General features: G+C 40.8%; 1 protein-coding gene across 15 annotated transcripts in view; it reads right to left on the reverse strand.

Annotated features, from left to right (window-relative positions):
• Positions 1-24,706, reverse strand: part of DST (dystonin) — a 475,119-nt gene that overhangs the window by 349,756 nt on the left and 100,657 nt on the right. For 8 of the 15 annotated variants that reach the window (XM_032340325.1, XM_032340326.1, XM_032340306.1 and 5 more), the window contains exon 4: positions 14,525-14,732. In XM_032340325.1, coding sequence (XP_032196216.1) covers positions 14,525-14,732 — 208 coding nt within the window. Of the gene's footprint in view, positions 1-8,027; positions 8,209-14,524; positions 14,733-14,894; positions 15,110-24,706 lie in introns of those variants that run through there. The other 7 variants (XM_032340322.1, XM_032340321.1, XM_032340317.1 and 4 more) reach the window with 3 other exon arrangements.

The following is a 24,706-nucleotide window of genomic DNA, read 5'->3' on the forward strand; positions in this document are numbered from 1 at the left end:
CACTGGCTTAATAAAGGTAGTGAAAGAGGGCGCCAAGTAATAGTATTTCATACCAAGAATTAAGAATACAAATTGTTACACTGGCATGGCCAGATGGGGAACTCTGACACTGAAAATAAGGGCATGTTTTAATTCACTGGGACAATAGTATCTTTGTATAATGACTTTAATACCAGGATTCACTGAGAAATATTTTCACCCACTAGAGAAAAATCAAGACTTTGTCAATTCCCTTTGACGATTCTTTCCAGGAAACATTTCAGGCATGTATCAAAGTGGCCACATTCACTGGTGACATTTACAAAACTTAATTCTTTTCAAAAACTCCTCGACCAAAATATACACTGAAAATGTTCACACTAAAATTTTATTTTCCTTTCATGGATATCTAATAATTAGAATTTATACTCCAGCTAAGATATAAAAGTTCAAGCTCCAAAGTCTATTTAACACTTGAATTGAAATAAATCCCTATACACTTTTATTAATTTTAATTTCATGAATCCATTTAACACACTTCAAGCAGTCGTTATATTAATCAAAAATCATAATCCTAATAAAAAATATTGATAAAAGCAATTTCTGTAACATTTACCAGTCAGTGTAACAAAATTCAAAATATATAGTTTATGTCAAAAAATTATATATAGTTTATGTCAAATATACACTTTCTGCTCAAATGCCACAGACACCACTTATAGCTATATGATCTCAGGAAAATTAATTTCTCTAAGATTCAATTTTCATATTAGTAAAATGGTGGTAGTTGTAGCCAAGATAAAGAGTTATGAGGATTAGAAATGATACATACATAATTCATTCATAATACCCAGCACTGTCCAGTATATAAGTAGGTGTATAAAAGCTGAACCCATAAACAAAGATGGCTTAGAACTTACATGATCATATAACCACTGAACTCCTTATATACCAAACAAACCTGACTCTACAAATCTCAAGTTTATGTAATGAAAAAAACGTGGCAAATGAAAAAAATTACTGAAATACACTGAAAGGTTTGTTTTTTAATCATTTACAGTTCCTTCTACAAAGGATCTTAAACTAGTAATTTTATTTTCTTAAAGAAAACAAAATCTCTGCTCTAAGATACTACAAATCCTGTTCAGAGGATTCCCAATAAGGTTGATAAGCTATTACTTAAGGAGCCCTACATTAACTAGAACATTCTAATTTTCTAGGTCATACTACTTGCTGTATTTCCAATGTCAAGAAAACAGCATTCATTCCATTTCATTACCAAAGAAGGTCTAATAATGGTTAATATTAAAAATTTATTTCAAAAGCATTTTCTAATGAACACACTACAAATCTTTTTTACACAAATTAAAAAGAAAATACTTCAAACTTCTTCAATATAACTTCAACAATGGAAGCCACTGCACCCCTTCCTGTCCCACACTCAAAACCAACCAATTAGCCATCCTGTCAATTTCTACCATTTCTCCTGAATCAGCCTTCTACTCCAAGTACCATAATTTTACAATGGCCTCTTAACCTGTCTCCCTGCTTCTTGAATATTCCTTTCCACTCAATACTCCATACCTTTACCAGAGTTATCTCTCTAAACACTATTTTCATTGGTAACACCCCACTGAAGATCATCAGGGGTCCCTTCCCTACCTACAGAATAAAGCCGAAACTTGATCCTCAGTGTGGCATTCAAGGCTCTTTTCCATCTGGTCCAACATTATCCTCCATATTTACCCATTTCCATCTTCCTACAACCTCTATGCACTGCCATCTCTAAAACTTACTATGCAACTTTAGCCAAACATTCAAACTGGATTCTCTGGCTATGCTAATGAAATGGTACAGTCACACTAGTCTCTTTTCTCAAGCTTTCCTCCCTGGGACCTTCACCTTCTCACAGGGTAAAATCCCATTTGACCCCAAGTACATAACTTTACACAACACCCAAACCAAGCAGAATTATTTGCTTCCTCTTCCGAAAGTGATTAAGAATAGGTTGAAAAATAACAGCAAATAAAATTGCATTAAGGAAATAAACCAAAAAATAAATAAAATCCTTATTTGATCTCTAACAGAAATAATGATATACTTCAGCAGATATCTGCCTAAAATTACTCTTTGGAAACAGGTAGCCTTGACCCCTAACTTAGTAAGAGCTGAGAAATGGACACCAAAGTCTTTCTTTTTCAAAAGCCATTATAGACAGATAAGTCCCATGTAATAGAACCACCCGACTTTCTTTGTAATGAATAAGAAAGACTAAACATTTGGGACGCCTGGGTGGCTCAGTTGGTTGGGCAGCTGCCTTCGGCTCGGGTCATGATCCCAGCGTCCTGGGATCGAGTCCCACGTCAGGCTCCTTGCTCAGCGGGGAGCCTGCTTCTCCCTCTGCCTCTGCCTGCCATTCTGTCTGCCTGTGCTCGCTCTCTCCCCCCTCTCTCTCTGATAAATAAATAAAATATTAAAAAAAAAAAAGAAAGAAAGACTAAACATTCTAAACTACGAATCTTCTTACTTAATTTTTTCATCAGACATAGACAGCCAGATATCTTATACATTTTCATTCTTAGTTGTGGAACTAAAACAGAAAGGAACATATGACAGCCTCTTTTTGTCACCTCTATAGCTTCGGATGTTTTTACAGGCTCCAATTTCATGAAGACACTTTGGGCAAACAGTTCAGCTCCCCAAAGAGCCAGGCTCCTGGGCTCACATGACCCAAACACAAAAACACAGACGTTTCTTTGCCTGACTACAGAATAACCATAGAACAATAAATTGTTCCCACTGCCTCTCCTTCCATGTCATTTATTGTCTACAATCGTTCCTGAGCCAGATAATAAGAGCCTCCAAATTGCTCAAATAAAAAATTTTCAAAAGCATAAAGCTTTTTTAAAGTCTCTGAGCAAATAAATGTTGAGATAACTACAAAAGTCTAAGTCAGAACAAAAGAAACTAAAGAAGCATCAGTCTGCTCTTTGGGTTCAAAGTTAAATTCGCTAACAATATCTAATAACTGCTTACATTCCTAGATGGATATATTTCCTTACAGTATGAAGCAACAAGTAAATTCTTCGGCCAATTTAAACCCTAATTATTTGGGAAGAAATTACTTTTAAACCCATGGTGTAACATTATAAAACATCCAACCGTGTCCTATTGAAAATCCTCATAGATTTCCATGGATCTTTCAGATATTCTCTTACACTTTAGCAAAGTCAAATATACTGTGTTAGGGATGTTAATATGTGTCCAAACTTTAACCTTCTACTTCCAGGGCAGATACTTTACCTCTGTGTGCTAGACACTGCTGGTTGCAAATAACCATTTTGCCTGACTCTTTAACCAACAGAACTTCAACCCTGTTCAAATGTTCGTAGCTGCTATGTAGACAGCAGTGGCCCCTTTCACAGTTCTGGCCAATGAGGTATTAGCGAGAGTTGCTGGGTGGGCTTCTAAAAAACCTCTTTAAAAGGAGGCTAACTCAACTAGTTTTCACCTTCTGTCCTTTGTCCTTGCAATTCTCCTTCTTCTCTCTCTCTCTCTCTCTCTCTCTTTTTTTTTAAATATTTTATTTACTGGGGCTCCTGGGTGGCTCAGTCATTAAGCATCTGCCTTCAGCTCAGGTCATGATCCCAGGGTCCCGGGCTGGAGCCCCGCATAGTCCTCCCCACTCTGCGGGAAGGCTGCTTCTCCTTCTTCCACTCCTCCTGCTTGTGTTCCCTCTCTCACTGTGTCTTCCTCTGTCAAATAAATAAATTAAATATTAAAACTTAATAATAATAAAGATTTTATTGATCTATTTATTTATTTATTTATTTATGGGGGGAGGGGAGCAGAGGGAGAAAAACAGGCAGATTCCACTCTCAGCACAGAGCACCAGGCAGGACTCCATCCCACAGCCCTGAGATCATGAACTGAGCTGAAATCAAGATTTGGATACTTAACCAACGGAGCCACCCAGGCACCCCTGCAATTCTCCTTCTTCCATCTGGAAGTAAGACACAATGGCTGAAGAGGAACAGCCATCTTGTGATGAGAGAAAGACATCTCCGTGGCTGAGCGGCCACTGAGAATCGGCTAAACAACAATACAGAAGTTCGGGTCCCACTGGCAAATAAAAGTATCCTGCAATCCTGGTCGGCCTACCTGCCTACCACATCTTCTCAGTACCTGAGACAAAGAAACACTCTCATCTGTTTTCTGTTACAAACAACCAAATACAACCTTAGCTAACATTGATTTCCAGACTAAGCCCACTTCATTTGTTAAAAGAAAAGGCCCAAATGAATGTTGTTATAACTTGCAGCACTACAGTGCTATCATGATGCCGCACAGTTAAAGTTCACTTATTACACAACTGACAAGTACATTAAGCCATGAGCAGAGCATGAGCAGATGAAATCTGAAATCAAGTTTTTGTAGAATCCTGGAAGCCAAGTGAAAACCACCGAACAAGACCTTCCAAGACTACACAGTATGAAGCGGGGGGGGGAGTTCCAGAAAACTTTACATTCCAACTTTCAATCCAAATGGCACCAGAGTCGGCTCACACAACAAAATGACAGGATTTTTTCCAACCACACATCTATGCAGGCCATAAAACTGAAGTGAAGATGAAAACTACAGGTGTAGTGGTTCTCAGTCCCTTCAGTCACCAAGCACATAGGCAGAATTACATAGCCCTGAGAGAAGAGGTTAAAGCAATTACTCAAAGTTTCCATGGAAAACAAACAAGCAAAAAAAAATAAAAAAATAAAAAAAAATTTTTTGCCTTTCTTTCAAAATCATCAAAGAGGGTTTTTCAGTGATGTTCTAGATAAGTAAAAAATCTGCCACTCACCTTTCACAGAGAATGATAGTGAAACATTTTTTTACAGCTGTCTGGGGACAACTGCTTGATTTCTAGATCAATAGGAAAAGATCCAGTTTTGGGGGCTGAAATAATTTGCCTTCTTTCTAAATTAGGCTAAAATGTATAAAATAAAATTTATTGGTTTCACATTAATGATGTCATTTTCACACTTAACAACCTTTTCAAAAAGTGCTGAGAAAATTAAATCTTCCAATGACAGAATTAAGTAGCAGAATTTCAGATTCAGGTGAGAGCTAATATTAATAATATAAAAATGTATAATTAATCAAGATAACAGTATACAGGTGAGTTTCCTTATACTGCCCCCCCAAAAAAACAAGAGGGATCATTCTGTCCTTTATGCTAAGCTAAACATGTTTCATATTACATAGTAAATACACTGGATAATCTAATATATATATATATATATAAGAAAGCCACTGACATGGGCAGTTTCTAGCATAAACAATAAATAAATGTGTCTTATTTGTAAATAAGTGCCTTTATTCACCCTGACTGTGCTATTAGCTGAAGTAATGTGATGTTTTTTTAATCAGATATCCTGAATATTCCGGCTATGAGTATATCTTATAAGCAAGAGAACTACAATATGAATCAGAGCACTGCACTCTTCTCTGCAGCAAACAGCTCTTTCTGTGTTGTTCTAATTCATCGAACGTCTGTTTTCACTCAGAAGTGAAGGACCAAAGCAAGACATAAGAACAGACCACATCATAAACAACTGGGGCTCACTAACTTGGTACTACTCAGTTTTCTACAAAGGACTGGGTTGTAAGTCCTCGCACAGGCCATCTGAGGACTAAGCCTAACAAAACTCTCAGCTTCTAAATCCAATACTCATAACTGCTGACAGTATAGATTATTATAATTCTACGTTTCTGACAACAGACAAATTTTGAATTTGTTCCAGCTGACTCCACCACTTACACTATTCAACAGCTGGGGCATATGATAACTTGGCAACCTGATAATACTCTAGCTGAATGCAAACTCATTCTGTAACCAAGGAACTTTGTCAGAAATAAAAATCAAATAACCTCTCTTAAGTTCAAATGGGAATGTGAAATGTTTGAACAATGCATGATTTCAGAAAATGAGCGACTGTACTTTGAAAGTTTAGTGAACTGACACTCCCTATTCAAAGCCTACAATTCTTTCCTGATTAGATCAGCCCCCATAGCAAGTCATCACGGTTAATAAGCACTACAGTGAAGTCATCGTATTGGATACTGATGGGAAATCATAACTGGCTTCAAAACAAACTGGGAAACAATGAGTTTTCCAGGTCCCCAGCTTTACGTATAATACACTGGCCAATACTCTTACTTTCCTTTCCAAAACTAAATGAAACATAGGACATCTATAAAGCCAAGCACAAGCTGATGAGCTAAGCATTTTAAGACCACAAAGAAAATGAAGGTAACATTGCTCACTTCTTCAGTGAAATTTGGGACTGTAGGTTTGAAAGAGTATATTTAACTGCAATGATGATCATTAGGCTATAATTAAAATGAAGTGTAGTGAGAAATGCAATGGCCTTTGGATCTTTTTTTTTTATTTTCAAAGGCAAAGAGAAACAAGCTTTTAAAGAATGCTTGCTTCTGCAAGACAAGTCAAAGCAACAATTATCGTTTTCAAAGTCACCTGAAATCACCCATACATCACTGAGGTAAAACTTGATGAGACAAAAATTCACACAGCAGTTATTTTTTTCTAAAGTATGAAAAAAACTTCCAGACTTTTTTGCTTTTGGATTTTAAACAGCACAGGTGTGTAGTCTTCAATAAGGTTTGTTAATCTGCATTGCAATATTTTTCATTTTTCATGTTCTGGAGAAAACTGATTAAAAACCTTATTTTAAAATGTAAAGACAGAAATAAATATGAATGTATTACACACGTAACATAAATGCTACCGATGTGCTTTAGCCTAAAATATCAATGCACTTGCCCAGTGGCAATGTTATACACAATAGAGTCTTGGCACAAAGGAATTCTGATTGCGCTGTTTACAAATTCAACATGGATTAAAAGAATGTCAATAACAAAACATGTTCTAGAAAGAGATAAAATACATTTCTGGGTAGACTGTGAGCATTTTGGAAATTTGGAATTTAGTTGTTCAATTCAGGATTTTATATTTCTACTTTCTGCTAATAGAAAAGTAGCAATGCATGCCATTTTTAACCATATAACCCTCCATTCAATTTGCAGATATCGTTTCTTAAGACCAAAGCAAATGTTCGAAAGATACAAAACCCTCTGAATCCAAGCTATGAATCCGGCCACTCTTCACTATTAATATATCAAGGGTCTGTCAGTAACCCTGGGTGGGGAGTGTTTTGGTCTCCTTACTGTGTCTCTTGTCTGTACATACTGAAAAATGATTTCCAGAGACAAAAAGGCTCTTTAAGATGAGCCGATGCACTTTGTCTAACACTATATTTAACTATAAAGTCAAAGTAAACAATACTAAAATATAAAAAATTTATCAGGTTGGCACAGAATTTCCCAAACATAAATAGGCAGAAAAGCATTTCAAAATATACTGCTTTACATTTAAATTTACAACAGACTCACTGACTTAAGGCTTTCATCCATCACACAATCAAGTAATTTTTATGATGCATAAGAATAGGCATATACTCACAAACCACAAACTTTTTTCAAATAAAATCATTCTAAGAAAAATGATTTGGGGATGCTCTCAGTGGTGAAACCCAAGAACCTTTTTTTTTTTTTTTTTAAATTTAAGAACCCAAGAACCTTTTTTTGTAGGGTTAACCAACACCCCATGCAAAGCAAGAGCAGCAATGCCTTAGTAATCCCGTGGAGAATTAACCGGCAGCCACCCTCCCAGGAAGAATTATGATTATTCATAGTACTTAAGAGCTTCTACAAGGGAGAGAAAATGCAATGTGCTTGAAACCCAAACCCCTTCCCCCCACTCCAAGGGCGTCTCCGGACCATCGCCCACCCCCACCACTCTCTCTGAGTTGAGGTCACTAAATCCTATCCAAAAAACCCTGGTCCATTCCCAAGACTGGCCCAGACACCTGTTTACCTGTGCCCAAGGAGTAGTGGCTCTGGTTAAGCAAAGATAACGGTTACCGGGCTGGTGCGTGCTAAGCCCCGCCGCCGGAGCCCGGGGCACCACATACCTTTGTACCTCTCCAGAACATCCTCGTAGGCCTGGAGGTACTCCTGCTCCTCCACGTACAGGTAAGCAGCTGGCGAGAGATACCCCGCCATACTGAAGTTTATCTAAGCGATGACTGGCCAATTCCCCTTTCCCCCTCCTAACCCCAGAGACTATCGTAGTCAGCAAGACGCAGCCTTGAGAACTGGAAAAGCGGAAGGAGCGGCGGGCTGGGGGAGAGCGCTGAAGCCGGAGACGCAGAGCCAGGGGCGCGAGGGGGCGGTGGGCGCCGGAGCCGGCAGAGGAAACGCCCAGGCCCCCTGGCTGGCTGCGGGTGCGGGGCCGCCGCTCCGGGGAGCCAGAGTCCCTCTCAGGTTTCAGCAGCAGCAAATCTCGGCGAGCCCGGGGGCGGCGACAAGCAGCGCCACGCCACGCGGAGGAGCCTGGAGCCCAGTGGTGACGGGCGAAGGGTGGCGGGCGCCGGGACCCTCTGCGGGCAGCACGGCCGTCGCCCTGGCCCTGCGCTGGGCGCCTGCTGCGGGCCCGGCTGAGGCCGCGGCGGCGGTGCCGGAGGACGGGCGCGCTGCCTCCGCCCGGGATGCTGCGCGGCGCATCTGCGGCATTTCCTGGCCGCCACGCCGCAGACACTCGCCCGCGCCCCGGGAGAGAGGGAGGGGGGAGGGCGGAGGGCGGAAGGGAGGGGGCAAGCGCGGCGGTCAGCGCCCCGGCTGGCTGGGCTCCGACCCTGGCGCGGCTCGGCCCCTCCCTCCCCAGGCAGGGCCGGGCGCCCCGGGGCCCCTCTCCGGCCCGCCCACCCGGGTTGATCTCACGGCCAAGCACGCCCACCCCCGGACACTGGCCGGCCGGCCCGGATCCCCAAGGGTGAGGTTTCTATTTGGGACCCACAACAGGTGCCTGGGAAACAAAGCCGCAGATCGCGGTCACCGACGAGCGCAGCAGCCCCCCCCCTACCGCGTCCCCCGCCCCCCCCCCAACCAAATGGGTTGAGCAGTCGGAGGTCTACCCCGGGAAGGGATGACAGGGGCAGGAGTGGAAAATACTCTTCGACCCTGCTTAAGGCACGGAGGGACTCAGGTCACTCAGTGCCGCACGGGGCGGGGAGGGACCAGGGTCCCTTCCCAGGGCACATCTCGGGGGCGGGGCGGCGCGGCCTCTGCAGGTGGCCCCGCGCGTCAGGGCCTGACAGCCTGGAAGCCACTGCGCCTGCGCGCCCGGCGGACCAGCCCTCAGTCCCTCCCTTCCGCCCCCCAGAGCCGGCCCGAGCATCTGCCGCGGCGCTCCTGGGAGGCGGCCACAGCGGGTTAGCTCTCAGTGCCTCCAGCTTACTTTGTCCCCTCCCTCCTTCTCTTTACCCATTATTCATTCCACACAGTACTGGTATCTTCTGAATTTGAACAAAATGGATACAATTCCCTTAACTTTGGAATGTCATATACTAAAGTGGTGAGTTTTAAGGATCCAAGAACCATTTGGTACTCAGACGCGTACACAGATGTTTAAGAGTACTGACTGAAGTCAGCATCCTGCCTCCTTACTAACTGTGTGACATGGCCAAGTTACTTACCCTCTCTGGCCTCTCTTCATCAGTAAAATGGGGTTAATGGTGCCTACCTTATAAGTCTGTGGCTTTACACATGTTAGCTATAATTATTAAAAGATAAATCAATGCGTTGTTGACCATCTGACTTGACAGTTTCATCTTTTGCCCACATCTTCCCTCCCTATTTCTTTCTTTCATATATACTGACCTTTTGTCCTTGATGAGTTTTTTTTTCCCCTTTCAATGTTGTGAATCTGGACCATTTTTCAATAACTCTTAGATGGGGATAAGTACTAAAAACTGTACACTCCTGGAAAAAAACTTACTTGAGTTAGAGTTGGAAATCTTTACTTCTTCTGAGCAACTGTACTACTTTTGTTATCCCAAAGCAAAACCGTATCTCTCTTTCTGTCCTGACCACTGGTTTATAATCTGAGTTTGAGTCCATGTCCCACCAAGCTCCTAGGATCAATGGTTTTCTCGCAGCTTGGTATGTTGTACACATTGGTTCATGAAGTAACAAGCATGCATCATCTGTGACACCTTCTTGAAATGAAAGGGTTAACAATTAGATCCCTAAAAGTCATTCCATTTATAGACCACACACGTACATGAATCCCTCTCAAAATTGTTTTGTCTCCTTTACAATGACTAGGGTCATTGAGGGCACAGTCTGAGCCTCCATCAGAGACTGAAACCCAGCAGCATCCAGTTTTGTGAATATAATCAATGCACTCTTAATTGATTTTAACTCTCCTTTTAAGGAGACAGTCAAAATGAACAGCAGCAGCATTGGGGTTTTCTATAAAGATAGCCTTTGCCCCATGCATTCTTGGAATGGTAATATTGGGTCAACCTGCTAATAATAATAGTCTGTTCCATAGGGAAGCAGAAGTTAAGCACAGCAGTTAAGAGGCTACCCTCTGGAGCTAAGAATGCCTGAATTCAGATCAAGATCCACCACTTGCTAGTTGTATGACCTTGGGAAGAGTCTCTCCCTCTCTCAGCAGATTTCTGGACTAAAAAATGGAGAAAATAACTATACCTACTTCATAAGGTTGTTCACAGACTAAATGAGACAACACAGTAAATGCCATAAGAACATCTGACCATGGAGCTCCTGGCGACTCAGTTGGTTAAGGATTCAACCCTTGGTTTCAGCTTGGGTCATGATCTCAGGGTCGTGAGATCAAGCCCCATGTTGGGCTCTGTGCTTAGCACAAAGTCTAGTTGAAATCCTCTCTCTCCCTCTGCCTTTCCCCCTGCTCATGATCTCTCTCTCTCTCAAATAAATAAATCTAAAAAAAAGAGCATCTGACCATTTGCAAACTATCATTTATACAGCATTTACCATATGCCAAAGAATTTGTAAAATGTTTTGCACTCACTACTTTATTTACTTGCCACAGCCATGACCCTTTAATAGAGAAAATGAAGATGAGAAAAATTCAGTAAGTTGCCAAAGAAAATACAACTAGCTTGTGATAGAGGGAGAATTAAAATCCAAGTTTGCCTGAGTCCAAAGTCTGACTCTGCTTAGACCCTTCAATTCCAACTTTAAAGAATTTACATGGGACAAAAATCCATATTTTAAAATAGCACTGTTCCCAACAAACCGTGTACCTTTACGGGCACTTCAAGAATAAAAAACTCAGCCTACCATATCCAGTAACTAAGAACAGCAGATCTATAGTTCTTATATAAAAGTCATTTATACAATGGATATTATAAAGCCCCACTCCTTACACTTCGTCATCTTTTTCTCACATTGACCCTGAGATATAGGAAAGGCGTAGTCTCCGACTTTAAAGTGAGAACACTACAGTAAGTGCAAAAGCACTTTTAAAATCGTCAAGTGTCAGACATGTGACATAAGACTCTCTAAAATGTAAACCTGATTATATCACTGCATTGCCGAAAATCTTTCAATAATTCCTCACCACTTACAGCATGAATGGTCCAGTCTCCTCAGTATTACACATAGGCACCTTTCCATTTCCGCTATTCTCTACCAAATCCCATGTTCTACTATGCATTGCACTTGAAATTTCCATATAAACACATCTCCCTACCTTTGTTCTTATGGTTCCATCCCTCTGAAGTAGTCTTCCCTTTCCCCCTATTCCCATCAAGCTCTTTAATTCTCACTTCTAGTGGCACCTCCCCTCAGAAGCTTTCAGGCTCCATTCTCTGTCCATGTTAATTAGACTCTCTTCTGGATTCTTTTCACATTAGGTACTTATATAGCCCTAACAACTAATCTCTCACGCCATGTTGTAACAGTCTAACAACATATCCAGTTATCATTTTGGACTATAACTTCTTTAAAAGCAGAACTATGTGCTTTTCTTCATTTTATTCCAGGGACTCGATCAATATTTATTAAATGTGAATGAATTTAGTTATCCCACACACCATAAGGTCTTTTTGACTCTAGGCATTTTCATGTTCAATTTTATTTTTATGACCTTAAAAACAAATAAAAATATTGGACTTTCAACTCCTTTATTACTAAGTAATGAACACAATGGACATCCTCATACCACTTCTGAACCTCACCCCATCTCTTACTAGGGATGAATTTCAAGGATGGGTGAGTTTCAGGCAGAGTGTGAAAATGTCTAATAAAGTTAAAAGTTGAAATCTTTTCATAGTATATTTTCGAACTACCCACAGCATCGAAATCGCTCAGATGCCCTGTTCCCTTATCTTCCACTGTTTGATCAGTGGTGAACAAATAACATATTTGAATTTCATATTTTAGCTACATTATTTTTAAACAGATATCGGAAGACTGGCCTCCAAGTCTTTGCTCCCAAGATATGATTATCATGATTTGTGTAGAAAACAGCCAACTTACCAATATTTATTTTTAAAACAGTAGCATATTTTCATATTAGGGCTGCTTATTCTGTTTGTAGTTTTGTTTTGTTTTTGATTAATCTCTTTAAAGTATGTGACTTTGAGGTCTCAAGTTCACTAATGAACACTAACTTTATAGCTATCCCCATATAGCTATCCCCAACTCAGCGAACATTTTAGAACAAATAAAACATGGCCCCTGCCCTCAGTGAGTTTACCGTCTACCAATATCTTCTTGTCCACTGCATCCCATCAGAACCCCCAGTTCTTCCATTTCTTCCCCAACTACAGTATACACAGATGATTAGTCCCCCCCAACTTCTCTGGACTTCTGGCCTAGTCGTTTTCCTCAATTTAAATAATCTCATTCCCCCCTCACAAATTCCTGACCAATCCTTCTCTCATAACCCCTTCCTGCACTATCAAAAAGCAAATTACGCACTTCTGTCACCATCAACAAAAACCTCAAGCCAGAAGCACCTTCTTCCTTCCACAAAATGGACGGAACACAGGCATCCTGTTCTGATGGGCTAGAGCTCCAAATTCTCTCAGCACCCTCCTTTCACCTGTCTTTCCTTTCTGCTGAGCCAAAGATACCTATACTGGCTCCTCCTCTCCATGCCTCACACCTGCTCACGGAGGGGCAGGGTGGGGAATGAAGCAGTATCTCTACCGGGCAAGGAGTCAGGCCTCAGTGACTAAACACTTTTTAATACTTGAGGAGGGCGGTAAGATCTAGGTCTGCCCCAGCTCCCTCAAACCACCCCTGCTTGGTCTCACTGGCTCCCAAACAGTCTCCCTCCAGGACCCTCCCTCCTCCCACCCTTTCACTGCTCCACCCTCCCCTCAAGGCCTGGAAGAGAACAGGCAGCATCTCACAACAGCAGCCAGAAGAAGCTCAAGGCTGTTGCCCCAGAAACCCAGACTAGAGAATGGCTGTCTGGGAGCTGTTTGTTTTTCCTGTAATCAGAAAATCCTACTAGGGGGACTGTAGGGGGAGTCTCTGCTGCTGTGGTGCCTGGGCTCTGGACTAGTCCTCACCAGCCCCTCAGAGGAATATAAAGTACCAACTTTGCATTACAGTGGGAGGCAAAAGAAACTGAGTGGGCACACACCCACCACCCCAGAGTGAATATCCGAGAGTGGAGAAGAAAGGAGGCCAGATCCACTGGCTGCAGAAATCAGCTGGGGACAAAACCTGACCTTTGGCCTTTGCCAAAGTCCCCCCCCCCCAACAAAAGACTTAGTCTATCCTACCCATTACCATTCTGAAAGAGAAAATTGTGGAGGGAACTGAGGACCAATCACCCCAGAAAGCAAGTCTCATGCACAGTACACATATGAAGAAACCACACAGGCACTGGGAGGTTGGAGGATTGGTTTCCTCAGTGTTCTCAGCTTTCAGCTGGGTAAAACAAGTCATCCCTTCTGGTTCGACTTCTACACCCAGTGCAAGGGAACACCGGTAACAGAACAGAAACATTGGCACCTCCCCTATATTAATTAATCAGGAATGCATGATGGCTAAACCTTCAAAAGCACCAGGGACGGAAAGCTGCTATGGACACATGGTTCTGACAGAGATGCTACAATTACAAAAAAAAAAAAAAAAAAAGGCATCCAAGTTGCTGGAATTCCCTCTGCAATCCCATATACCAAACACCAGGAATCCACCCCACTTAAACCTGCGAAGCTCAGTGTCCCTGGGCAAAAAATGGAAATGAAGGGAGCTTTCTCACAGATTCTAGCAAATACACTAGGAATCACAGAAGTTAATACTTTCAGAATGTAACAGCAGCTAGGGCATGTAAATAGGGAAAGTTTAATGCAGGTGTCTGTAAATATCCGCCTTGCAATTCGAAGGTATCAATCCATCCAACCAGAAGACAGGGCCAAACAGCTTAGTCACCAGCAGGCTGGGCAAACTGCTTTCTCGATAGAAATCAAGCATAAAGTAAACACGGTCATCCTCCTCCCCCACCGTGAGCACAGACCTCGGCCCAGTGCATCAGCTCCCAGCTCTGGCTCCCAGGGGCGCAGATGGGTGAATTTCCGCAACTCCCGTCAGGGGTCCGTCCCCTCCCCAACGCGCTTACCTGCTATCCTAAGCACTGCCCTCTCAGCGGGGTCCAGCACTGAGCCCCCATGAATCTTTCTTTTTGATCTCTCGTGTTTAGGCAAATTCCAGGGTAAGGTGTCTCCGGGAGCTGGAGATGCGGAGCCAGATTTCTGGCTGAAATCATCCTCATCAGAAAAATCCGCAGAGGAAGACATAGAGCAGCGATAGGACGCGTTCCCGGAACTCTACAGAGGATGACACAGAAAAAAAAAGCATTAACAGCATAACACTCACATATGCTCATCGATTTCAACAGCCCCCTCCCTGCCCCCGAACGGAGTCTGGCATCCTGTACCATCCTCAATGCTGAAGGGATACACAAACAACAAATAAAACCCAGGGCTCACCATCTTTTCTCCGCGGCGTCTCCGACAGCAGAAACAAAACCCAGGCAGTCCCAATACATGGAAGATGTGCACAGAAGTGTGTGGCCTGCGGTCCGGCCACCAGCTCACAAATGACTGGCCCAACAATGAAGCCAGAATCAACAGCCTTCCTGTTACAAATCTATAGTATTTGGCTCCCCCACCAGGACAGGAGAAACATTTTCCATTAGGCTGCTGGTTAATTCATTAAGGCAACTAACTCGAAGTTTCAAAAACAAAGCACAAATGCAGGATGTTGAGTCCCAATTCCTTTCCGTTTCGGGTCGCCTCACCGCTGGAGTCTCCTTTCTGACGAGCTTTAAGCCCCTTGTCCTCTTTATTTAATTTGCTTCATGAGATTGAAGCAGGTTCCCAGAAAAGAGCAAGGAGGGAGGAAGGGCAGATTCTGAGAAGAGCTTTTCTTAAGGCTGGGAGAACACAAAAGACTGTTTTCAGAAGCCTAGGACAGCGCCAATAAACAAACATCTGAACTCAGTTGAGAGTTCTTCAGATAATTTAAACTTCTAACAAAGTAACAGCTGCCAATAATGTAAATGAGGGTGATGGCAGCACTGTGACAGGAAACAGAGCCCTTCTCAGCTCCTGGTCATCACACAGGGAACGGAGGAACAGGATGTTTCCACCAAAGCCCTTTGCCTGAAGTTAGTCCTCCCTTCATCACGTAGGAACAAATCTGCGGGATCATATCTTGCTAAAAGGGTTCTATCTTCCATTCGGGGAAAGGGCACGAGCGATCAGTCCTGCCTTCTTGATGGAGTTGGGTTTGTGATCCTGTGGAGAGCCACCAGCTTACTGTGGAAATCAGGATGTGATCTGCTCTGGGAACAGAGTTATAGAGTATCAAAGGGAAGTCTTCACTTTCCCATTTAGAATTCCACTTGGCTAAGTGAGGCACATCGTAAAGATGGCAAAACTGGTACAACTCGAATTCCTGAAACGTATCTTGCAGTCACCGATTCCTCAGAAGCAAGTTGCAGACAGGAATCAGTGAGGCATACTCCAATTTGAGCAAAAACACTGGCTGCTCACAAAAGCGGTGGCTACTGCAGCAAAACAGGCTGTGTGAGCAACATCCCAAAGCACTCACCCACAGCCTGTGAAACAAACTAGAAGTGAATCAGGACTATTAATCTTGCCTCGCTCTATTCAGGCATGTTGTTACACACGGTCAACACCACCATTTTAACAGTACACATAATATCTCCTACAAAGTAAAGTGTCTAAGGGTTATCTTGAGCTCTGTTCTTCCCTGATAAAGTGGTCTTCCATTTTATTTTACCTGCCATTTCATCACCTTGGCTAATTTATTTATTCAGATTTTGTGTGTTCTCCTCATGGCAATAATGTATGAGGCAAACATGAGGTAAATACATAAAACTGATTTTTCTGTATTGTAGCTAGAGTCCACAGAGAGTTGTGAGTGGCATTAAGTCAGTCACAGAATGCTATTATCAACCTAATTTATTTTCCACGCTTTTCAGAAAATTCATCTTGAGCTCTCTGAGGTGGTGTTGTCAGCTGGGTCCATGAAAAAGGGGGACATTCTTGAAGACTTTCAAAAGGGTATTGGGTTTCTTTGGTTGCCTTGTCTTCCTTAAAATGGCTTCCAACCTGTCCTTACTTAAGGTCATCCTTTATCTGCAAGATTATATTTCTTGTTGCCTGCACAATTTCAGTGACTACAGTAATTTGATTGTTTATCTTTACAGACAGATTTAGGGAATAACTGTTAAAGAACTGCTCCGTTCCAAAAACCACTGGTTATTGATTTTTATAGATAGAGTAATTCTTTTTAATGACCAGAGTCTCAGCTGATTGAACAGCCAGACGTGATTTATGCCATGACATAAACACCATTAATCACACACAGCCAGATGGGAACAGTTACTACCCCAGGACCCAAGGGTGTTGACTAGGGCAGCCTCTAATCTAGTAGTGTCAGTGGTAAACAGATAAGAGAGAAAAGGAAAAAAAGACAATCAGCAACACCTCTTTCAGCAATATATCATATGAAAATATAGATACAGACACAGAGACCCAGGGAAATCATACATATTTATATTTTGGTCAAGTCTCCCAGGTTACACGATTCAAGCATTTTAAGAAAGTATTCGGGGTTTTATTGTTGTTGTTGTTGTTGTTGTTGTTTTCATAATAATTTTCATAAACACTTTAAAAAATGTAAGTAAACTATACAAAATTAGGCCCATTTGAATCTTGAAAATTGAGAACAGATTTAAAAGAAGCTGCTCTGAAGGCGATTGATCCTATAAGACTGTTATATGCTTTACTGATTTGCGATGACTTGCCAATTCATGTCACTATCTTGGGGGCTAGAGAGAGGCATGTAAGAGTACAGTTCTCATTTTTTTGGAAAAAACAAACATGTTCCCTGGCCCAAAATCCAGAGCCTCGACTTTGATGTGGGGCTAGCAAGAATAAGACAAAGAGGGTTCTTGCAACCAGCAAAAGCTCCAAGATCTCCCTTGTTCAAACCTTGCCTAAAGTGTGATTCATATTAAAATATGAACATCTAAAAAAAAAAAAAAGAAAAAATATATATATACACATCTATGTCCATGAATAGGAGATGGGATAATTACAGTATATCCATATAATGAGCTACAATGCAACAATTAAAGAAAAGTGTTATCGATCTACACTTAGAAAAGTATAAAGAGTTCATATAGAATGATTCTTTTAAAAAATGTGTGTGTGTGTGTGTGTGTGTGTGTAGATGGATAAACAAATACATGATTGATAAATAGGTAGACAGATGATGGGTAGGTAGATAACCATTTACCAGTATGTAAACAATGGTTATGTCTGGGTGTTGACTAATATTATAAATTGATTTAATTTTATTTCTTGTAATATTTTAATCCAAAACAAACACACAAAAAGATTAATAAAAAGAAAGATACCATACCAACAGTCAGACAGAAGAGCAAAGGCCCTAGTAGGAAGTAACTATTTAACCAGTGCCTTTAACCATTTGGGGCTCACAGGCACCCCTGAAAAGTTGAAGCAATCTATGGAAACATCTCTCCAGAACAGAGTACATGGGCAAATATACACAAATGTTGCATATGATTTTCTTGGGTTCACTGACCCACTGACTTCAAGTTAAGGACCCCAATTTACACCATCATCTATCATCACCATTTAGCATTTCGGTTGAGAACAAGAAAGCACTGTGAGTATGCAGGAAGAGAAATAAAGGTAATTAGAAGAGTAAAGACAAAGTTGACCTAGGTCATAATTTTTTTTTTAAAGATTTTATTTATTTGACAGACAGAGATGACAAGTGGGCAGAGAGGCAGGCAGAGAGAGAGGAGGAAGCTCAATATGGGGCTCAATCTCAGCACCCTGGGATCATGACCTGAGCAGAAGGCAGAGGCTTTAACCTTCTGAGCCTTCCAAGCGTGCCAGGTCATAATATTTTTAACATTTGGCTTTTTCTTTTTTTTTTTTTTTTTTTAATAAAGAACTCTGAACCACCTCTGGATCGATGCTGAGTCTCTACAGCCCAAAACACCAGGTTATGAGGAACCTGTATACCCTGTATTGTGTCTTATTACAACCTAATTATTAAGGCAGTTTTAACAATTGAATTAGATCACCCTAATTTTAAAGTGACTTTCCTAATAGCCAGTGCATTCACATAGTATAAAAACAACCCAAATGCCTTAAAGCCAAGATAATTACAGAATGCAACATTTTTAGAAGGGGAACTAAACAATAACTTCTCTAATTGAAACCCCGGTGGGGGATCTGAGATAAATACAATGGAACTGCCTAAATTGGAAGCCGCCCAGCCTTAGTACCCTGATCTGCAGGAAAGTGCCAGGAAATTGTCTCTGCACTAGACATTCTCTAACTGCAATGAAGAAACAAGTGCAGAGATAAGGGTTTATAAAAGAGCCAGACTTTTAGGGTCCCAGAGACTGGTAAGGTAACTTCCACAAACCTTCATATCTATATTTTATGCACACGTCTGTAAATATATTCCCAAAAGGTTAAAAACTAAAAAGCACGTAAAGAAACAATTAGGCAGGGGTGCCTGGGTGGCTCAGTCAGTTAAGCATCTGACTCTTGGTTGAGGCTCAGGTCACAATCTCAGGGTCATGAGATGGAGCCCAGTGCTGAGATGGCTCTGCTCAGCGCAGAGCCTGCTGGAGATTCTTTCCCCCTCCCTCTCCTTTCCTCCCCAACTCACACTCTCTTTCTCTCTTAAATAAATAAATATTTAAAATTTAAAAAAGAAAGAACAATTAGGCAATCTAGATTGTGGGGCAATCGATAAAATAACTATCCTGGACTCTTCATAAACGTCAATGTCAAGAAATATACATATCCAAAAAACAGAGAATGTTCTAAATTTAAAAGACAAATAAAACATAACAGCAAATTCATGAACCTTGATGAGATTCTATACTTTTTTTTTTTAAGCCAAAAAGACATGTTAGAAACAACATAGATCATGGATTGCTTATTAGATATTATTAGGAAATGATTGTTAATTGTCTAAGGTATGATAATGATACTGTAGTTGTGTGAGAAAGAGTCCTTATCTTGGGACGCTTTATTCTTACCTTCCAGGCTGGAGAAACTCATGACATCTGTACTTATTTTCAATTGTTTTAATAAAACAGAAGGACTGGTAAATATAGCAATAGGTTAATAATAAGTATCCACTATACTACTCTTTCAACTTTTCTATACATTTGAATACTGTCAAAATGAAGAATTGGGGGAAACACATAAGCAGGATCTTTCTCAGTTTCTCTAAGTGTTGCTTAGTCTAGGCCTGTTCTCACAAAACCAAAATCCCATGTTGTAAGTACACAGTGATAGTATCCATCTGAGTGATTTTTTGTAACATTTCTTGGTATACAGGTAGAGAATTAGATAAGCACCCAGAAAGGTGATGTGCTTGCCTCAATCCCAAGCAGAGTTTTAGATGGAAGGATATAAAATAGGCTCCATTGTTATTCATTTAAATATATCCCAGTAAACCTAGTTGGTTAAGTATCACTTTTTTTATATTTTACAAAAACAAAAAGAAAGATGTCAAAACTTTTAAAAACATAGATTCCAATTTTGTTTAAAATTCCTTTGATTAGGCAAGTACAAATACTAGCTTCTTGCATGTTATGTAAAAATGCAAAGTATGGCACCAAAAAAACACTTATATCCTAGTTTTTTACTGGGAAGTAAGTCAAAAAAGCAAGGGCTCACTATCTAATAAATAATACAATAATACAATAATAATAAATAAATAATAATAAAGAAGACAATCTTTACAACAAATAAACAGATGCTGAAGAAAACAATTAATGAAAATGTAAGAAAGTGCATTTAACCCCTTGAAGACAAAATGAGTTACATTTTGGGGACTATGTGCTTGTTTTTAAATTTTTTTCAAAACCAGCTGAACAATTCAAGTACTCTCTCATCATATAAATAACTTTTAATTAGTCTCCCATTGGAAACCACCTCTATTTTTTTTTTTAAGATTTTATTTATTTATTTGACAGACAGCAAGAGAGAGAGAGAGAACGAGCCCACAAGTGGAGGAAACAGCAGAGGGAGCAGGAGAAGCAGACTACCTTCTGAGCAGGGACACTGACACAGGACTTGATCCCAAGACCCTGGGATCATGACCTGAGCCGAAGGCAGACGCTTAACCAAATATGCCACCCAGGAGCCCCTGGAAACCACCTTTAAAGTAAGAGGGAAGGGCCTTCTTGTTTGGCAAGACATCAGCTGTCCCTCACTCTCTCCTTTTAGGGGAGAGAGGAAGAAGAGCTTAGGAGGAGTTAGGGGGAAAGAGAGGTCAGAAAGAAAGGAAGCTGGAAGGTTCTTGGATCTCACTCAAGCAGGAGGCTTTGGGCAAAGAATTAAGGAAGTCAAAGGTTTCTTTCTAGGTGGAGAGCCCCAGTTCATAAGCCTATGAAGGAAGACCACTGGAATTCTGGACACAGACTCTTCCTAGAGTAGAAAGATTATGCATTAGTTAAGAGTGTTCCTTGGTCTTATGTTTCTGGGGAAACTAAGATCACACAACATAATTTTCCTCTAGCTGTATAAGGAGCTCTCCAAGATAAGCATCAAACACTCATTTCTGGGAGGAGCATGGCTTCAGATTCTAGGCAGTCTTGGCTTAGCATTAAAACATTCTGCAAGACTTCCTTCCTTTCAGTCTAACCAGCATGTTTTAACTATACACATCATTTATTGAATGACCATCGTCAGGGACTTTACTGAGCATTTTCATTCACTATCTTATTTAATTTTCACTGCAACCCAAGAATGAGCTTTGGAGAGGTTAAGTAACTTGTCCGTAGTATTCTATCAGAAGAACCAGGATTTCTATCTGGGTCCTTTGACCTCAAAGCTTGTGCTCTCAACCACATGCCATTAAATGCCCTAAAATGTGATTCATAGGCACTAGAGGAACGTCTTAACATATTGCCCTCAAAGATCTTACCATGTATTTGGGGAGCCCAAAAGGAGTAGACTTGTTCTGTGCTCAGTATTAGGCTCAAAGGATGGAAATGATGAGAGACAGCTATCAGTTTACAATGAAGAAAAACCATACAAAAATATACAACCACTTAAAAGTGGAAAGGACTGCTTCATATGGTAGTAAACATCTTCCCACTGCAAGAGACCAAGCCTTCACTGAGTGGAACGTTGATTTTATTATCCTCTCCCAACTCTAATATTCTTTGGTCCTATGTGTTCTGAAACCTCTGCAAATCTTCTCCCCAAAAAGATCACAAATAAAAGAAAAATTATATTAAGTATCAAAATACCATTTTTTAATTGTAAAAATCTTACAAGTAGACTTTTTTTGCAAGTCCAGCTTCATTTAATCATATTAAAATTATAAAAACAGAGACAAGAACTAGTCTGCAATTGAGGATCTTCAGAAAGTCTCTCAAAACTGAGGAAGAACATTTCAAATAATTTGCCATAAAGAAGGACAAACGCAACACTGAAAATAGCCCCGCAAAACAGGAACACATTAGGAAGACAAACTTGAATAACAAAAACATCTCTCTAACTAAAGAATACCTCATCTTATATTTTAAATGGATATTTATATCAACAATTAAAAATGTGTCTTCCGCACACATAGTCTTCTGCCTTAGAGGAGCTTTAAGTCCAAACGGAAGAGTAGAGGAGATAAAACAGCCAACTTATATTCAAATATTATCATCTTAATGAGTTAGGCTGAAAAATATCTCTTCCAGTACGATAATGCAAATATATACATAAAGATGTGATTAAGGAGTGACTGGGTGGCTCAGGAGGTTAAGTGCCTGCCTTCAGCTCAGGTCATGATCCCCGGGGGCCTGTGATTGAGTCTCACATCAGGCTACCTGCTCAGCTGGGAGCCTGCTTCTCCCTCTCCCTTTGCCCCTCCCCCTGCTCATGTTCTCTCTCTTGCTCATACTCTCTCAAATAAATTAATAAAATATTTTTTAAAAAATAAATAATAAAGATGTGATTAATAATATAAAGCCAGGGGCGCCTGGGTGGCTCAGTGGGTTGGAGCTTCTGCCTTTGGCTCGGGTCATGATCCCAGGGTCCTGGGATTGAGCCCCACATCGGGCTCTCTGCTTGGCGGGGAGCCTGCTCCCCACTCTCACTGCCTGCCTCTCTGCCTAATTGTGATCTCTGTCTGTCAAGTAAATAAATAAAATCTTTAAAATATATATATATAAAGCCAATTAGTAGAGAGATGCTAACTCAGAAAACAGACTAGAACATCTACAGTCCCTTTAGAAGCCAGGATGGAGATTCAAGAGTTCCCAACCTCCCTCATTCCTCCAACAGTATCATGTCCAAAACTGCCAACTGCTGATAGAGTCATCCCACAGATGCTTTGTGATGAGCCTACTCATTTTTAAAAACTGACTAATGAGAAACATTTAAAAAATTGCAAATTTTACATGAAAATGTGGATGTGAAGCATTGAAACTAGCAGAATTTTCCCTTTTTGGAAAGGACATGTGCTTTCCATTCTGACACAGTCCTTACCTGGCTCACTTCATTTATCTATCTATAATACCTGCCCTATGAGTTTGTGGCCCTAGCATAAATTAAGCCATAAAGAAAGGAACAGGCAACACTGTTGCATTCAGAAAGTAAAGGAGGTGAGAAAAGTAAGGGATAATGGTAAATCAATAGGCTGACAGTTTAAAAAAGGAAACTGGAGAGGAAGAGACAAAACAAAAGGAGAGGGTTATCAAAATATCTCAGTTAAATTAGTGTTAAATAGGAATAGGTGATTCCATGTTCCTGCTGGCATCCAAGTGCTAATCTCATTCTGCTCCATCCCCAAGAACCCTAGTTAACATTTCCAATACCCAGGAAGTGGAACCAAACTGTATGAACTTCCATAAATGCTGGCTCATTATCTCCATCAATCTGGTGGGCTCACCCACTCCACTACTGCAGTTCACCCCCACTGTTGTCTGCTCCAGCCCCTGCCCGTGGTCAGATCTGCTACCAAATGTTTCTCCTACCTTTGAGTAAGTCATGGAGGGTGTTTATACCAAATACTTTCAACAACCAGGTTATAGCTCTGATTTCTGCTTGAAAAAAAGATGTAGGCTATGATCATATATATGGGGCCCTAAGATAGAAACACAGGACATTTGCAAAGACCAAATCCCAACTACTATCTATATTGTCTTGTTATAAAGTTAAAGATACATGCATACTGTGCCAAAGACTGAATGTTGGGAGAAAGCTATATGACCTTGGGGTAACTGCCTGGCCTCTCTGGGCTTTGGTTTTCTCATCTGAGAAATGGGAAATCTAACAGTGCATAAAACATAAGGCTATTGTAGAAGAATAAACAATACATGAAAAGTGCTTTAGCAATGCCCAACATGGAGAAAGCATTAAGTAAATTTAAGTATTAAGTGATGTTACCTATTCACCTCGGGATGATCCAAGGGTAGGTGACTTATTCCAGCTGAACCAATATGATTGTCAGTCCAGGGAATTTGAAGCAACGAACAGAGACACAGTGACTAGAAGTTATTGGAATGAGGTCACATTAATAACAGCTCTCAGCAAACAAGGTCCATGTAGTTTGGCATCTATCCTTCCTATCTTTCTCAAGAGTATTAGTTGAACATATCAGTTCTTTGGGATATCCTTGTATCTTTCCAATACAGGCCTCTTCTGTTTCTTTTAAATTCATTATCTTCATTGTTGAAAACAACAACCAAAACTTAGGACAAACACATTAGTATTAAAAAAAAAAAAAGGCAATTATAGGTATTCAATTCTTCCCTGCAGAAACATAAGCAGGGTTATGTCTTTATACCTTCATTTTTATTACCTATCTTCATTAATACGACTTCAGAAAATTGCTTTTGATAATAGCTTTTACATAGTTATTTGCTCACTTCAAACAGCTACTACTTAAATTAAGTGGAAAAATTACTTTTTCATTTAAAAAAAAAAGTGCCTTATTATTGCACTGAAGCCAAGTACATGAAATTTTAAGTGCTTGGCACTTCCATGGTCCCTTTTTGAGGAAAACAGTGCTTGTTCCCAGGTGTGTTATGTGAAAACAAGCCTGCCACCACCAGCCACAACTGACTGGAATCATGAGTCACTGCCTGAACATAAAGAAGCCCACTGCCCCTGGGCTGATTTGGTGGAAAACTCTGCCCAGCTGAGATTCTTCATACTGGATGGTGGTAGCCCAATCCAATCATAGCTTCTCCACTGGGGAATAAAGG

The sequence above is a fragment of the Mustela erminea genome, chromosome 4 (assembly GCF_009829155.1).
Source record: "Mustela erminea isolate mMusErm1 chromosome 4, mMusErm1.Pri, whole genome shotgun sequence".
Lineage (NCBI taxonomy): Eukaryota > Metazoa > Chordata > Mammalia > Carnivora > Mustelidae > Mustela > Mustela erminea.